Source organism: Hippoglossus hippoglossus, chromosome 3, assembly GCF_009819705.1.
Source record: "Hippoglossus hippoglossus isolate fHipHip1 chromosome 3, fHipHip1.pri, whole genome shotgun sequence".
Classification (NCBI taxonomy): domain Eukaryota; kingdom Metazoa; phylum Chordata; class Actinopteri; order Pleuronectiformes; family Pleuronectidae; genus Hippoglossus; species Hippoglossus hippoglossus.
In genome coordinates, this window is record NC_047153.1 from 1,015,742 (window position 1) to 1,033,205 (window position 17,464).

Below are 17,464 nucleotides of genomic sequence, written 5' to 3' on the forward strand. Positions count from 1 at the left end.
ATGGACTTGTTTGTTGTTTCTGTCCCTTGTACTGTTTATGTGTTTGGGACCCCCTCGAAGTCAGGGTGATACATCTCAAAGAGTTAATGCCATGACAATACATTTCAAAGTATAAAAACTTATTGAATTTTGTCCCTGAGTTGTTTTTAATGTCTCTGTGCAGCACCTTGAATCTTCTTCTGTGTAAGAAATGTGCTTCATAAATAAAACTGCCTCACCTTTCTGCTCTTAACATGTATTCACTGAGTACATTTTGTGGAGCATTATTTAATTTATAAACCCTGCTTGACAACAGTCATGTTCACACACCTCGATCTGCTCCACACACACCAGGTCAAGTGGCTGCTGTTGGCGCTCAATGGCCAATTCTGTTAACAACTGGCGTCTACTGACTGAGGTAGATCTGGGAAAGAGGTCTGACACCAGGAAACCAAACAGATCACCAGACATCAGCATCCTACCTTTCCTCCGGTAAGTCTCCTGCAGATACCTGGAAACTTGTCGACCTTTAACCCTTTTATCATAGACACTGGAGAATTTGAATTTGTTTTAAACACTGATGATTCCATCTTTAGTTTTTTTTACTAACTCCTGTTATCGTGTCCATTCAAGAGTTCCTCAGAACTGCCCTCGGACATACAAGCTCACGTCTTTTGATCCTGATGGGGACAAAGTTCAATGTCGATATGGAAACGTCAGCGGGACGGAGTGCGACAGGTGCAACCTGCCACCAGGCTTCCTCTTAGACCAGGTCAGCTGAGAAATCTGAATCTCCATACTTTGTATTTTAATGCATTGACGCTTTGCCTCCCTTTAATAATAAATATTCACATTGATAGGGCTCTTGCACATTGCACTACAACTACACCCAAGCCAACATCAAGGCTTTTGGACTTGAGATGGTGGTGGAGGATTTCCCACAAGGCTACATCAATCTGCAATACGGAGACGGATCCAGATCCTACAGGGCTCCGATGACCGTGAGGAGAGGAAAGAGAGCGGCCACCACAACCCCAACTCCTCTCAGCAAACTTCCTATGCAATTCTCTTTTCTTGGTAAGTATGTTTTTACTTTTCCTGACACATGACAATATATTTAATCAGCCAATTCTTTTTAAGTCCCACCAAGCAGAGGTCCTGTTGCTGCTGCTCTGGGCTCAGTGAGATAAAAGTCTTTATAAGTGTTGGACCTCTAAGAACGTCCTAATGTGTGACACATGTTCACAAAATACTGAGACCAGGGCTTCCTGTACTTAATAGAATCAAGTTTTTTTCTTCAATCACTTCCTCAGTGTTTTGCGAATCTTTTATACTCGTACAACCCTGCATGTACTTTGAGAGCCTCTGGCAGAAGCCTTGAACTGTTCCAGATTCTGGGTTGAGGACTTCAGGGAACACAGGTTTAGAAAAGAGCTCCGAAGCTCTGGAGCCTCCTGTCTGAGGAAATACAGCAGAAAGAGTCTTATTGTGACACATCGCATGATTTTCATCATTAAATTTCTGTCACACGTTTACTGTTTTATTCTTTTATGTTATTTTTGTCATGTATTTTTACTTTGACATTGTTGTTTTATTTGTGAGAAGTTTAACTTCTTCACTATGAAATTCTTTGTTATTCAAAATCCTTGTATTTCCCTTAACTCTTGCATTTCTGGCTTTAGAACAACATGTTCTTCATTTTATAAAAAAATTACCATTTAGTCGTAGGAGACGTTCTTTCAACATATTAATCCTAAGTTTTTGTTTTTTACTGAGCTGTGACTTTATTTAGATTTTACAACTAACAAAAGACTCAGTAGCAGTTTGCTAATTGCTGTTCAATACTTATCACATTTGTTAAATTCCAGTGGACCCCCCTGCTCCGTCATGTCAGGAGGGAGCTTTCCTGCCCAAGTTTCTGACCCCAACACCTGCAAATGGAGGTCGTTTCCTAGCAGAGGTCAACAAGGAATTGGAAATCAGAGTCAAAGCGCAGGCCACAGATGCAAAGTAAGTGAGAACCAACGAGATCGCTGAGGCCTTGTGGCAACAAAACATCTCAGCAAGCACGATAACTGTGTTCTGTTTTCACACAGAATAAATAATATCGTCGTCAGTGGGCCGGCGAATATCAAAAAGTCCCAGAACACACAAGGAGAGTTTGTCCTCAGGTGGACGCCGCTCCCAGATGACCACGGACAACATTTCGTGATCTGCTTTGCTGTTGAAGCCGTCAAATCGTGAGTCTCGGACTTCAGTTCTCTATTGACACCATCATGTGCGTAGGAAACCATCGTTTAACTTTTCACATATGTTCACAAATGTTTTTCAGGCCTGCCGTCTATCAGTCCGAGATGAGGTGTGTTCTTGTGGAAGCCAGGAGTGAAATAGGTGAGTCACCAGGATACATCACTGTCAGCAGTCTATGTTTTTTTAGCACAACTGAAAACTGCATCAAGCACTTTTTGACCAGCAGAGGGCAGAAAAACACCGGAACTTGAACTACACACCATACAATAAGGCTGGTGTCGTCATGGTAATCCTGACAACAACAAAATAATAGCAACATTAACATCTAACATACATCAATATGAAATAAAGACTAAATATCAGTAATCACATAGAATATTTATTATATTTCTATATGTAAAGTACTGAAAAGGTTATGGTTTAAAATGTACTTCTTTTGTTCCAGTTAAATCCCATGTGATCTGCAACGAGTCCTCAATGACAGTATCGGTTGAGAAAGCCTCATTCCCTCGACTCCATGAGGATCATATGCAGCTCAATGATCCCTCCAACACGGCCTGCAGCCTCCAGAGACACTCCAACAGCACTCACATCATCGCCATCATCCCCCTCAACGCCTGCGGCACTCAGATCGAGGTAGCGAGGGCCTCATTTCATCTCACTACACACTCAGTTACCAGTGCTGCTTCTTGTTTGTCGGTTACTGCATGAGGACTGAATTCATAACTTTCTGTCCTGCAGGAAGACAATGAGAACTTCATCTTCAAGAACGAAATCACCACGGTGGACAACCCCAGTGACCTGATCACCAGGAAGCACCAGATGGAGGTGCAGTTCTACTGCCAGTACTCAAAACGAGGAAACGTGTCATTGAGCTTCGTGGCACACAGGAAGAACATCACTGTGTGGGAGAAGGGCTTCGGCACGTTCACCTACCAGTTTGAGTTCTACCCTAACAACCAGTTCCAAACCATGATGGATCCAGCAGCATATCCTCTGGAGTACGACATTGGGAAAAGGATTTACATGAAGATCAAGGCCACCTCCTCGGTCAACAACACCGAGCTGTTTGTGGAGTCCTGCCGAGCTGCACCATACGACAACCCCAACTACCAACCGACCTACTCCATCTTTGAAAATGGGTATGAAAACACACTCTACTGTTTGAAGGCAGATGTTGGTTGTCAGGGGTAAAGGTGCCTTCAAGAAAGGACGTAAAATATGTCAAAGGATTTGCAGCTAGCTGGGCCTTTGAATGACAGTGTGAACGATTGCCTGTCACGTCCGTCCTCTAAATAAAGATGAATGAAGAATCTCCACTTTCTCCCACCATCTAGAAATCAAGCCAAAATATCTCAGATATGAACTCAGACATTTAGTGATGGTGAAATGAAGCTGTGGCCTCCAGGTCCCTCCCAAACACATGCTCGGCCAACCGCAAGTCAGGCTCAGCTGTCAATCATGATCTCAGCCTGTTCTTACATCATCAAATAACTAATTCAAACCAAACTGATCAGAAACACTTGAACAAACATCAGTGTGATAAGACCTGAAATGACAGAAACATCTTTGACAAACATTTACGTGCCTCAATTTTTTATTTTGGTTCATTTCTCATCCATTATGACTTAGTCTTGGTGTCGCCTATGCTCCCCCCAGTGGCGTTTAAGTGCAGGGGCACTGTTCTTACCGTGTTTTTTCTTTCTTCTTCCTTTGAAAAGGTGTAAAATGGATCCAACTGTTCAGATCCACTCCCCCGCTGAACAGAAAGAATTCAAGTTCAGCATGGAGGCCTTCAAGTTCATCGGACTGAACAATCAGGTCAGCAGTGGATTAGAACTTCTTTTGTTTATTAAAAAGGGACAGTGTACATGAATATATATATATATATATATGGACAAGTTTTAAAAACCTTACACAGTAACTGAGGATTAAGTGGAGCAGAGGTTTGACTCTAGATCTGTACGTCTGCTGACATATCGACGGCGTGTCTTGTTGTGTTCAGGTGTACATCAGCTGCTCGGTCATGATGTGTGAAGCAGGGAACTCCAACACCAGGTGTTCCAAAGGTTGCATTAACTCTACGTCAACAAGCCCCCCGCGCTCCAAGAGAGAGGCTGTCATCCAGAGTGCAAGTCACTTCGTTTCCCAGGGGCCATTGCGCTTACGGAGATCGGCAGAGAGCGTCAGAGCCACAGGTATGACACGCCTGGAGCACACCTGCCTCGTCAGAATCCCAGCTTGATTTTGGACAAAGCTCGACTCACATTGTGTTTCTCTTTTCTTCAGCGACCAACCTGAATCTGAACCTGGTGTTCATCGCTGGATGTGTTCTTGCAGCCGTCGGCATGGTCTGCGGAGTGGTCGTGTACAGAGCCAAAGTGTCAAAGGTCAAATACCAACCTTTGCCAACATTTGAGAGTTAAATCAGCAGCGTGTGTGAAATACTGATTTATATTGATCACTTCAGACTGTACCAAGTCTTCTTTCATGGTTTTTGGTGGGGGTTTATGTATCTAATCAGGTGCAAATGTAAGCAGATGGATTTCATATCAACATCCTTGTGAATGTCTGCAGCTTTTTGTAAGATTTAACTTTTATTTTGAACAAATCTGAAAGGTGTGTGGTGTTTACAGGCGGGATCTCATGTGGTTTTATAACTGTTCCATTTGTGATGTGTTACAATATGATTTAAACAAGTGTTCTGATTGAAATGTGTGTTTTTACTTTCCAACACACACATTTCTCATGTGTCTGAATACATATTAGGTATATATACTGTATCTCTGTTTCACACTGAAGTGTTTGTCAATGCAAAGTCATTCAGGGAAGTGTCAGATGGTTGAGTGTGGTTGATGTCGCTCTGAGTTGTATATGTACATTAAATATCAAGTTGCAAACATGTGACCTCCTGATAAGAGTCATCGCCAAACCTCAATTTACAAACTGCAAAATCCAAATGTTAGTCACCTGGAGGAATGAAGCAACAGCACGGGATGCTGTTCTTCTTGGTCCAGGGATGGTCACCATGGTGATTCAGGCTGCAGCTTCATCATCATCATTGCTTCCTCTGACCATTATTTTCTCAATTCATGGAAAATTCTCATATGTCAAGTTTTGTTTGATCAACAGTCTAAAGCAGAGATGTGTTTATGTCACTGTCACCTTTGGGAAACTGGAACTGAATCTTTTTTTTGGTGTTCGGCTTAAAAATAAACAACAAATACTAATCGAAGTAATTTCCTGTGAGTTCTTTTCCACTCAAATACGACTTTCAGTCTAACTACTTGTGCTTTTAATGGTTTATTCCACCTGAATACTACCTTCTGGTTTCCATTTCAAATAAGACTTAGAGAATGCTTTGAGTTGCGTGGTGGGATATTTATGCAATTAGCATAATCCGCAGATTATCTGGTAAATATGGAGGACGAAAAATGACTTAAGTATAAATAAATATATAAATACATACATAAATAAATAAAAAGCTGACATAAATCCAGAAAATAGGAGCAGGATTGGTCACTTGAGCGATCCAGACAGAAGCAATCTATTCCTCGCGAATCTTCCCTGTATCATCGTATTAGGCCATCATGTGAAATACCAGGAGCGAAAGACAATGTGTGTGTGTGACAGCACACTGGTACAATTGTACAAAATGTTGTAGGTGACAATATACAACACACACAAAAAGAAAAGAATGCAATATGAATTGTTTTTCATTTTATTATTGTATTAAATTACTTTTATTTTGTTGGATATGTTTAATTTGTGGATGATTGTTGTTAAATATCTTCGTGCATGAAAATGAGACAGCTCATTTGTGGGTGGAGGCTGTGGATGAGGTGACCTGAGTGATATGTCATCACCAGCCGGTGGTGCGTGGGGGGGCTCAGTGCATGATGGGAGTTCCCCCAGCAGTCTAGACCTTTAGCAGCATAACTAAGGGATGGCTCAGCCCTAACTATAGGCTTCATCAGAAAGGAACGTTTTAAGTTTAACCTTAAATGCAGAGATGGGGTCTTCCTCCCGAACCGAGAGTGGGAGCTGGTTCCACAGGAGAGGAGCCTGGTAGAAATGTCCTGGTCAAACATAACTGCCAGGTTCCTCACAGTGGAGCTAGGGGCCAAACTAACACCATCCAAGGTGACTATCTGGTCAGACAGTGTTTCTCTGAGATGTTTAGGGACCATTACAACGAGCTCAGTTTTGTATGAATTTAGAAGTGAAAGGTTTTGGGTCATCCAGGCCTTGATGTTCTTGAGACGTTCCTGAAGTTGAACTAAGTGATTCAATTCATCAGGCTTCATAGATATGTACAGCTGGGTGTCGTCTGCGTAACAATGGAAGTGTACGTGGTTGTTACGGCTGCCAGGCTATCTCCCTGGGATATGTCATTTCTCTGTGTGTATGTTGAGTAGTCTGTGGTCCCCGATGCAGGATTGGGCCCAACGGGTGGAGGCGTGGCCTGCCTTCACTCAGCAGCGCCTGCCGGCGTCAGATCCCCAGGCCGCCCTACCAATCACCGGGACAGCATCTGCCCTATAACCTCCAGCTGAAGCTTCACTCGTGGCGGCTGTTTAGCAGCGTGCCACAGATCCTTTTGTCCAATGTCATTGTTGACTAGTTCCAGTTTTTGTTTTTATAGGCATTAGATGTGAATTACTTGTGAGTGTTAAACCTATTGTGTTTCTGTATAGCCTTAGAAGTTTCCGGGGTGTTGCTTACTTTGTGTTTTGATAGCAGGTTTAGTGTTTATTAGTAGAGACTATTTTTGCATCTTGTTTTTTCTGTGGAATAAGCATCATTAGCTCTAGGCTAGAGTCCTCTTTTGGTTATATTTATTTATTTGTTTTAGCAGCACTTGCATCCCTTTGTTTCTGTTTGCCTCAAATCATTTGTTTGAATCTTTATATGGAACTCTGTAAATAAATAACTTTAATTTCAACTACCAATTCCAACTGGTTCATGTACTTCCCTTTCCATCCACGAGCTAAGGTCGTAACAGTGGTGCTTTCTGATGATGTTTCCTAAGGAGAGCATATATAAGTTGAAGAGAATCGGTCCAAGGACAGAACCCTGTGGAACTCCATGACTAACTTGTGTGTGCATGGAGGAGTCATTGTTAACATGAACAAATTAAAATCTATCTGATGAATATGATTTAAACCAGTCTAATGTTCCTTTGATCCCTACATGTTGTTCCAGTCTCTGTAACAGAATCTTATGATCTGTGGTGTCAGATGCTGCACAAAGATCAACAGGACGAGTACAGAGACAAGTCCATTATCTGAGGCCATGAAAAGCTCGTTAGTAACTTTTAATTTAAAGGGGACATAGCATGCCCATTTTACCACAAGTTGATATGGTTCCTTGGGGTCTTAATGAAATGTCTGTAACATACTTTGGTCAAAATACCACAAGGATCATTTCAAACAGCTTTTTACCCTGTATAAAACAGCCCTCCACAGAGTGACCTGTTTTGAGTGCCTGTTCCTTTAAATGCTAATGAGCCAGCTCCCCCCTCCCCCCTCTCCCCCCATGATTTTAAACGATATAAATTACATATTTTATCTGATATAAATGATCAAATATGCATCCCATACTTTGTATTCCCCTTCTGTTGTCCTGGAGTTTTAATTTTCCCAATCACATAATTAAATGTCCCCCTCTGCCCCCCCCCCCCCACTACAAGCACACAAGCAGACAGACAGAGAGAGAAAGAGAGGGGTGGGGGGGGGGGGCTATGAAGACCATCATTTACCCCCGAACCCCGACATTCAACGGGTACAACAACAAGCGGAGAAAGCAGAATCGCGGGCTGACCTTATATATACAGTCTATGGGGCTGACCAGCGGAGAAATGCTCGTCCCGTGTGAACAGCCAGGCGGCTGCGTGCTGGAGAACGGCGCTGCGCTGGGGGGGGGCGGGGGGGATGAGGTGGGGGGTGGGCCAAGGCCATGTAGGGAGACTTCCAGTACCTTGTTACGACACAAAACCCAGGAAGCTCAATCGAGTCGCTCAAGCATGACGTTTCTGACTTAGAGGAACTATAACAAAACGCGCAAGTGTTTTTTCCCCAGAGTTTTTGGGTTGGTAGACATGAGCCAGATACCCACATTAACCTGTAGAAGCACTAACAAAGTGGAATTTGCATGCTATGTCCCCTTTAATGTTTCTGTGCTGTGATGATTCTAAATCCTTTTCCAACAAACCATAACTATCTAAGTAATCACACAGCTGGTTAGTGTAACCCTTGGTTACACTAGAACGAGTGTTAATGTGGACCAGGATAGGAGATTCTAGGTAAGTAGGAGCCCTGGATTTGAGAATCACAGGATTTGCTTTAAATGAACTTGTATTTGAACACAAACTGCAGTTCAAGTTTGTTTGACAATAGCAATAGTCTAGGCGTGAGATGACCAGGGCCTGGACCAGAACCTGCGCCGCCTTCTGAGTGAGAAGGGGGCGTATTCTCCTGATGTTGTGCAGCATGTATCAACAGGAGCGGTAATGTTGGCGGTAAGGGAGAGTTGACTGTCGAGTGTCACAGTTGTCGATGGTATTTCTGAAAGTGTGACCCCCCACTGAGCCAACAGAGCAGGAAATTGTCTGCTTCTCGCTTCTGACGGTAACAGCTACAAGTCTGAGACTATTTATTTGTTTCCTGTTGCAACATATTCTTGTCACGCGAAGAGGTTAAGTCTCTCTGCCATGTGTCTCACTCTGTGTGTGTCTCTCTGCCATGTGTCTCACTCTGTCTCTCTGCCATGTGTCTCACTCTGTTTCTCTGCCATGTGTCTCATTCTGTGTGTGTTTCTCTGCCATGTGTCTCACTCTGTGTGTGTCTCTCTGCCATGTGTCTCACTCTGTGTGTCTCTCTGCCATGTGTCTCACTCTGTGTGTCTCTCTGCCATGTGTCTCACTCTGTGTGTGTCTCTCTGCCATGTGTCTCACTCTGTTTCTCTGCCATGTGTCTCATTCTGTGTGTGTTTCTCTGCCATGTGTCTCACTCTGTCTCTCTGCCATGTGTCTCACTCTGTTTCTCTGCCATGTGTCTCACTCTGTCTCTCTGCCATGCGTCTCACTCTGTCTCTCTGCCATACATCTCACTCTGTCTCTCTGCCATGTGTCTCACTCTGTCTCTCTGCCATACATCTCACTCTGTCTCTCTGCCATGCGTCTCACTCTGTCTCTCTGCCATGTGTCTCACTCTGTCTCTCTGCCATGCGTCTCACTCTGTCTCTCTGCCATGTGTCTCACTCTGTCTCTCTGCCATGTGTCTCACTCTGTCTCTCTGCCATGCGTCTCACTCTGTCTCTCTGCCATACATCTCACTCTGTCTCTCTGCCATGTGTCTCACTCTGTCTCTCTGCCATACATCTCACTCTGTCTCTCTGCCATGCGTCTCACTCTGTCTCTCTGCCATACATCTCACTCTGTCTCTCTGCCATACGTCTCACTCTGTCTCTCTGCCATGTGTCTCACTCTGTCTCTCTGCCATACATCTCACTCTGTCTCTCTGCCATGTGTCTCACTCTGTCTCTCTGCCATGCGTCTCACTCTGTCTCTCTGCCATACATCTCACTCTGTCTCTCTGCCATGCGTCTCACTCTGTCTCTCTGCCATGTGTCTCACTCTGTCTCTCTGCCATGCATCTCACTCTGTCTCTCTGCCATGTGTCTCACTCTGTCTCTCTGCCATGTGTCTCACTCTGTCTCTCTGCCATGCGTCTCACTCTGTCTCTCTGCCATACATCTCACTCTGTCTCTCTGCCATGCATCTCACTCTGTCTCTCTGCCATGTGTCTCACTCTGTCTCTCTGCCATACATCTCACTCTGTCTCTCTGCCATGCGTCTCACTCTGTCTCTCTGCCATGTGTCTCACTCTGTCTCTCTGCCATGCGTCTCACTCTGTCTCTCTGCCATACATCTCACTCTGTCTCTCTGCCATGCGTCTCACTCTGTCTCTCTGCCATGCGTCTCACTCTGTCTCTCTGCCATACATCTCACTCTGTCTCTCTGCCATACATCTCACTCTGTCTCTCTGCCATGCGTCTCACTCTGTCTCTCTGCCATACATCTCACTCTGTCTCTCTGCCATACATCTCACTCTGTCTCTCTGCCATGTGTCTCACTCTGTCTCTCTGCCATGCGTCTCACTCTGTCTCTCTGCCATACATCTCACTCTGTCTCTCTGCCATGCGTCTCACTCTGTCTCTCTGCCATGCGTCTCACTCTGTCTCTCTGCCATACATCTCACTCTGTCTCTCTGCCATGCGTCTCACTCTGTCTCTCTGCCATGCGTCTCACTCTGTCTCTCTGCCATGCGTCTCACTCTGTCTCTCTGCCATGTGTCTCACTCTGTCTCTCTGCCATGCGTCTCACTCTGTCTCTCTGCCATACATCTCACTCTGTCTCTCTGCCATGCGTCTCACTCTGTCTCTCTGCCATGTGTCTCACTCTGTCTCTCTGCCATGCGTCTCACTCTGTCTCTCTGCCATACATCTCACTCTGTCTCTCTGCCATGCGTCTCACTCTGTCTCTCTGCCATGCGTCTCACTCTGTCTCTCTGCCATACATCTCACTCTGTCTCTCTGCCATGCGTCTCACTCTGTCTCTCTGCCATACATCTCACTCTGTCTCTCTGCCATGTGTCTCACTCTGTCTCTCTGCCATGCGTCTCACTCTGTCTCTCTGCCATACATCTCACTCTGTCTCTCTGCCATGTGTCTCACTCTGTCTCTCTGCCATGTGTCTCACTCTGTCTCTCTGCCATACATCTCACTCTGTCTCTCTGCCATGTGTCTCACTCTGTCTCTCTGCCATGTGTCTCACTCTGTCTCTCTGCCATACATCTCACTCTGTCTCTCTGCCATGTGTCTCACTCTGTCTCTCTGCCATACATCTCACTCTGTCTCTCTGCCATGTGTCTCACTCTGTCTCTCTGCCATGTGTCTCACTCTGTCTCTCTGCCATACATCTCACTCTGTCTCTCTGCCATGCGTCTCACTCTGTCTCTCTGCCATGTGTCTCACTCTGTTTCTCTGCCATGTGTCTCACTCTGTCTCTCACCTCCACACCATGTTTACTTTGGTTCAATCAGACTCACAGTCAATGGCTGACAATATCCACAACTTTGGTCCAGTCTGAAATTTCTCAACTTCTGGATTGGAATTTCATGTTTGTGTTGAACCACGGAGGCAGTTTCAGACATCAGAGACCCATTTAGACATCAACACAACAGGTAAGCTTCCTATGTGCGTCCTCTCTGCGTCACCAAGTGCAGAGGCTCAGAATGGACAATACAAATGTGGCACATGTTTATTAAACGGATTAGACATGAGTGAACACCGGTATAATCCCATGTGGGCGGAGCCTGGCCTGGTGGGAGGGTCACTGGATTAACAGGACCTCCTCATGATCCCTCACTGGCAGCTCCAGTGACAGAATTTAAACAGGTTTAAACAGTCTCACTTCAGAGGCTGCAGAGGTTCCTGCAAGTTTGCACTGTGAGTCCAGATACTTCTTTACTGTTGACTTCTTCATGCTCATGTTCCAACACAGAGGAAATGATGATGATGTCATAGTTTGTAACATTTTGTTTATTTTCAGCCAAAATGCTCAAAGTTCAGGTCACACAGACAAAACCAGTGGGTGTGACGAACGATCGGCTGCAATCAGTCAGTCAGTTTCATCTGGTCTGTAGGAATCAGTCAGTCAGTTTCATCTGGTCTGTAGGAATCAGTCAGTCAGTTTCATCTGGTCTGTAGGAATCAGTCAGTCAGTCTCATCTGGTCTGTAGGAATCAGTCAGTCAGTCTCTTCTCGTCTGTAGGAATCAGTCAGTCAGTATCATCTGGTCTGTAGGAATCAGTCAGTCAGTCTCATCTGGTCTGTAGGAATCAGTCAGTCAGTCTATTCTCGTCTGTAGCAATCAGTCAGTCAGTTTCATCTGGTCTGTAGGAATCAGTCAGTCAGTTTCATCTGGTCTGTAGGAATCAGTCAGTCAGTCTATTCTCGTCTGTAGCAATCAGTCAGTCAGTCTCATCTGGTCTGTAGGAATCAGTCAGTCAGTCTCATCTCGTCTGTAGGAATCAGTCAGTCAGTCTCATCTGGTCTGTAGGAATCAGTCAGTCAGTCTCATCTGGTCTGTAGGAATCAGTCAGTCAGTCTCATCTCGTCTGTAGGAATCAGTCAGTCAGTCTCATCTCGTCTGTAGGAATCAGTCAGTCAGTCTCATCTGGTCTGTAGGAATCAGTCAGTCAGTCTCATCTCGTCTGTAGGAATCAGTCAGTCAGTCTCATCTGGTCTGTAGGAATCAGTCAGTCAGTCTCATCTCGTCTGTAGGAATCAGTCAGTCAGTCTCATCTCGTCTGTAGGAATCAGTCAGTCAGTCTCATCTGGTCTGTAGGAATCAGTCAGTCAGTCTCTTCTGGTCTGTAGGAATCAGTCAGTCAGTCTCATCTGGTCTGTAGGAATCAGTCAGTCAGTCTCATCTGGTCTGTAGGAATCAGTCAGTCAGTCTCATCTCGTCTGTAGGAATCAGTCAGTCAGTCTCATCTCGTCTGTAGGAATCAGTCAGTCAGTCTCATCTCGTCTGTAGGAATCAGTCAGTCAGTCTCATCTCGTCTGTAGGAATCAGTCAGTCAGTCTCATCTCGTCTGTAGGAATCAGTCAGTCAGTCTCATCTGGTCTGTAGGAATCAGTCAGTCAGTCTCATCTCGTCTGTAGGAATCAGTCAGTCAGTCTCTTCTGGTCTGTAGGAATCAGTCAGTCAGTCTCATCTCGTCTGTAGGAATCAGTCAGTCAGTCTCATCTCGTCTGTAGGAATCAGTCAGTCAGTCTCTTCTGGTCTGTAGGAATCAGTCAGTCAGTCTCATCTCGTCTGTAGGAATCAGTCAGTCAGTCTCATCTGGTCTGTAGGAATCAGTCAGTCAGTCTCATCTCGTCTGTAGGAATCAGTCAGTCAGTCTCATCTGGTCTGTAGGAATCAGTCAGTCAGTCTCATCTCGTCTGTAGGAATCAGTCAGTCAGTCTCTTCTGGTCTGTAGGAATCAGTCAGTCAGTCTCATCTCGTCTGTAGGAATCAGTCAGTCAGTCTCATCTCGTCTGTAGGAATCAGTCAGTCAGTCTCATCTGGTCTGTAGGAATCAGTCAGTCAGTCTCTTCTGGTCTGTAGGAATCAGTCAGTCAGTCTCATCTGGTCTGTAGGAATCAGTCAGTCAGTCTCATCTGATGCATGCAGCTCACACAAAGACATGTGGTGACTCACGGCTCAGATGATGTCTGGCCTTTTGTTTGCCTTTGGTCTTTGTTATTTGAGCCGGTCGCAGGAAACAGGATTGAAGAAGACGTGTCTGTGAACCTGGACCTCGGTGCTTTGAGTCAAACACGTGTCACATTAGTGATGTGCATCAGAAGCCTGACTGGCAGGGCTCCATGTGCTGGCAGCCACACAGATTCTTCTGTTAATGACAGGTGCTGTTAATCTCACCTTGAAAGGTTTGACATGAGGCCGCACGTAGAATAACAAGGTTTGTTTAGATAAGTGCGATACAAACACAGGCATTATAATTATTGTTATTGTAATTGTTATTCTGATTATTATTGTTATTATTATTATTATTATTATTATTATTATCATTATTATTATATGATTTTATAAAAGGTTATATCATTTATACGATATTAGTCACATGCTTGGGTCCAAGTGGCGCAGTCCTGCAGCTAAAAGCTGATGTGTGGTCATCTTTTTACAAATCTATTCTGTTTAGTGACCGTGTCAAAGTCTCGTGGCTCAACAAGCAGCCCGGCCGATCAGCTGCTCCGACCTCGGCTGAACCGTCTTCACTCAAACACGAGCTGCTTCCTGTAACTGAAAATAAACAGATGATTGATTGAGGTATCTCTGTTTCTCTCAGATGTGTCTTAGATATTCAGGTGAACGGAGCCATCAGATTACATTCAACAATCACATGTCAGGTTTACAAAAGCCTTCATTCAATGTCTAAGTACACATTGTCATTATTAAGCCAACTGGGCTCAGTGGAATGTTCTGAGCATGAACTTCCTCCTAGATACTAGACACTCACTGTAAGTACACACCCACTGTGTTTGTTAAGCACAGCTTTGTTACCTGAAACTGGAGATTACTGGTATTTTACACTTTAAAAAGAAAAATAAAGACGACTATTATCCATCAACTAACCCTAACCCAACGCTGAAAATAAAGATTTACTTTTGTCTACAAGTTTGTGGCCTGAGTGTTTGTAGTAGTGGTTGAAAGTACCACCATGTTTTATGAATCGTATGTGGGGAAAATGTACGACTGCAAAACAACACGTGCTCAAGTTCCTGCTCACAGGACAGAATAATGAGTGTTTATATGAATCAGCTCATTTAATCCCAGTTTGTACAGACGCTGCTGAATCCTGACAGACAGCACCGCTCTTAAACTCTTTATTCGTGCATTGCACTGATCGGATGATTCTGGTGGCTGCCAGTTCCCTGACGTGACCAATAAAGGGCTTGTACACCAGATAATATCATTGACATACCAAATCGTACTAAGAAGAGCCAGTCAATCAAATTGTATTTGTATAGCCCCTATTCACAAATCACTATTTGTCTCACTGGGCTGAACAAAGCCATCAACTGCCTTTCACCTTCATCAAGATTGAAGAAAACCACCAAGAAAACCTCAGACCAGGAAGAGAAGGTAGAGACCTCAGAGGGCGTCACATGTCAGGGAAGCCTCTCCCAGGACGGACAATAAAGCTAAATCAATAAAGCTGAATCAATAAAACTTATTCAAGAAAAAAGCCTGTAAAGTTCTGTGACTTTGTCTGGACTAGTTTCTGTGAATACACCTGCATCCATGTACTAACTTCTTCTGATGTCATTTCATTCATATAAGAAGTGTGAAGCAGCAGCTCTGTTCTGACAGTCAGAACTTTAACTTCATACGAAATCAGGAGAACTTTCTTGTTCCTCTGCTCGGACGATTCTAAACTATTGTTGGAGCTTGTTACTGGTGAAAATGTGCTCAATAACAATCACGTAACACAATTGGGTTTTTTCCACACATAAAATTGAAAGTCATTTCCCAGAAGGAGTTTTTTTTTCTTTTACGTTCAAACCGGTTTTGCAGGTGGGTTGGGTTAGGGTTAGGGTTAGCCCATTGTTTTCAACCCGAATGTGCATTCCATCAAACTCCAGCTTACAGTATATAAAGATGCTGCAGGTGGATGTGAGAGGCACCCGGGACACAGACCAGTTCACTGCATCATGGCTTCCACAGCGGTGCTCCTACTTCAGCTGCTCCTGGTCTCACTGGCGTCTGCATCACATCTATTAGGGGGAAGTGCGACCTTCACCTACAGAGGACAAAACCCTGATGGAACGTACAGGGTGAGAGAAGCAATGATGACATAGAGACAATGTGTGAATCTGGTCCATGATAGAAATGTCTTATTCTTCTTCATTATTACTGTTGTCTTGTGTTTGTGGGAGCTTTATTTCTTTTGTTTGATTTTCTAGTTAAGCATCAAGGCCACAAAAAATTTATTGATTTAATAATAATAGTAATTTTATACATTTTACATCTGAAATTCTTAAAGATTTGGATACTGTTAAACTTCCGAACAACAATAATAATAATTATAATTGTTTAGCACTTATCTAGACAAGGTTACAATGTGCTTGACAAAATACATGGAAATAAAACACAAATAAGACGGATGAAATGAATTAAACTTGGTCACGGTTAGTTACCGGCCGTAGTTACCAGCATTAGTTACTGGCATTAGTTACTGGCTTTAGTTACTGGCTTTAGTAACCGGCCTTAGTTACTGGCATTAGTTACTGGCCAGCCGCACTTACAAGCCTGGACTCAGTAACTACTAGCAGGTGTTGGTTGGAAAATGTTAGATTGAGTCTTAGAGCAAGGCAGTTAGAAGCTCTGTAATTTAACCTGGGAACAGACCATGCTGAGCTTTAAAAGTTATTCAAGGAATCTTAAAGTCAATCCTAAATTTAACTTAAGGGAGGCAAGAGTTGGAGAAATGTGGGCCCATGCTTAGTGTTCAAATGTGAGCGGCTGCGTTCTGCAAACAATAATCTAACCTCCTCAGTTTGAGCAGAGCAACCACCTGGAAGCACAGTGTTCAGTGTGATCTTTCCCCGCAGGTGGACCTTCGCAGCAGGTCAACCTTCAGGTCGTGTTGGAACACCTACTGGTGGAGGTGCTACGGGAGCAACTGTCGCAATGTCTATAGAAGTCCGTCGGGTGTGGTTGACAGGAACACCAACATATCACGATACTATGGAAACACTTGTGAGACTGAAACAGTTTTCACGACTAATGTTAGCAGTGACAAACCTTTTCAGATGAGGTGAGTCTTTTTCAGGCTACTTAACTTTCACTTGCTGCTTAGTAGGACTAAGTTAAAACTGATTTTATTTCCAGTAATATTGACGACTGCAATGGACTTGTTTGTTGTTTCTGTCCCTTGTACTGTTTATGTGTTTGGGACCCCCTCGAAGTCAGGGTGATACATCTCAAACAATAAAAACTCACATCCACCCTGTTCTGAAATCCCTACACAGGCTGTAAGTGAGCCACAGGATAGACTCTAAAGTTTTAGTGCTAATCTTAAAATCTCTTAATGGAAATGTTCCCAAATATATAACAGACAGGACACAATTATAATAAGAGTAACAATAACAATAATAATAATCATAATCATAATAATCCTGTGGGATCCCTGGGGAGCAGTTAGCTAAAGTCATTCTGCAGAAAGGTGGTGGAACCACATTCAAATTGTATTCGTCACATACACCAACCACACACAGAACGATGTGCACTGAAAGGCTGGCTACGACTCGCCTTCACAAAAAGATACGACAGCAAAGAATTTTCTGTTCAACAAGGAAAAATATAGTTTGAGGAAAGAAGGAAGAAACTGCCTGATGATCTTAGGATGAATGCTCTGTCCATAGCTTTAGTTACCTGCTTTAGTTACCTGCTTTAGTTACTGGCTTTAGTTACTGGCTTTAGTTACCTGCTTTAGTTACCTGCTTTAGTAACCGGCTTTAGTTACTGGCTTTAGTTACTGGCTTTAGTTACCTGCTTTAGTTACCTGCTTTAGTAACCGGCTTTAGTTACTGGCTTTAGTTACCTGCTTTAGTTACCTGCTTTAGTTACCTGCTTTAGTTACTGGCTTTAGTTACCTGC

At 43.9% G+C, this 17,464-nt stretch overlaps 1 protein-coding gene across 1 annotated transcript; it reads left to right on the forward strand.

Moving 5' to 3' along the window:
• The first annotated feature begins 323 nt into the window (after nt 1-323).
• On the forward strand, nt 324-5,464 carry LOC117752681 (ZP domain-containing protein-like). The gene is made up of 11 exons (XM_034570239.1): nt 324-471; nt 613-751; nt 840-1,056; nt 1,848-1,989; nt 2,076-2,219; nt 2,312-2,370; nt 2,675-2,865; nt 2,971-3,371; nt 3,951-4,050; nt 4,235-4,427; nt 4,519-5,464. Exons 1-11 carry the CDS (start codon nt 359-361, stop codon nt 4,653-4,655), a joined length of 1,836 nt encoding a protein of 611 aa, XP_034426130.1. The 5' UTR covers nt 324-358; the 3' UTR covers nt 4,656-5,464.
• The last annotated feature ends 12,000 nt before the right edge of the window (nt 5,465-17,464 follow it).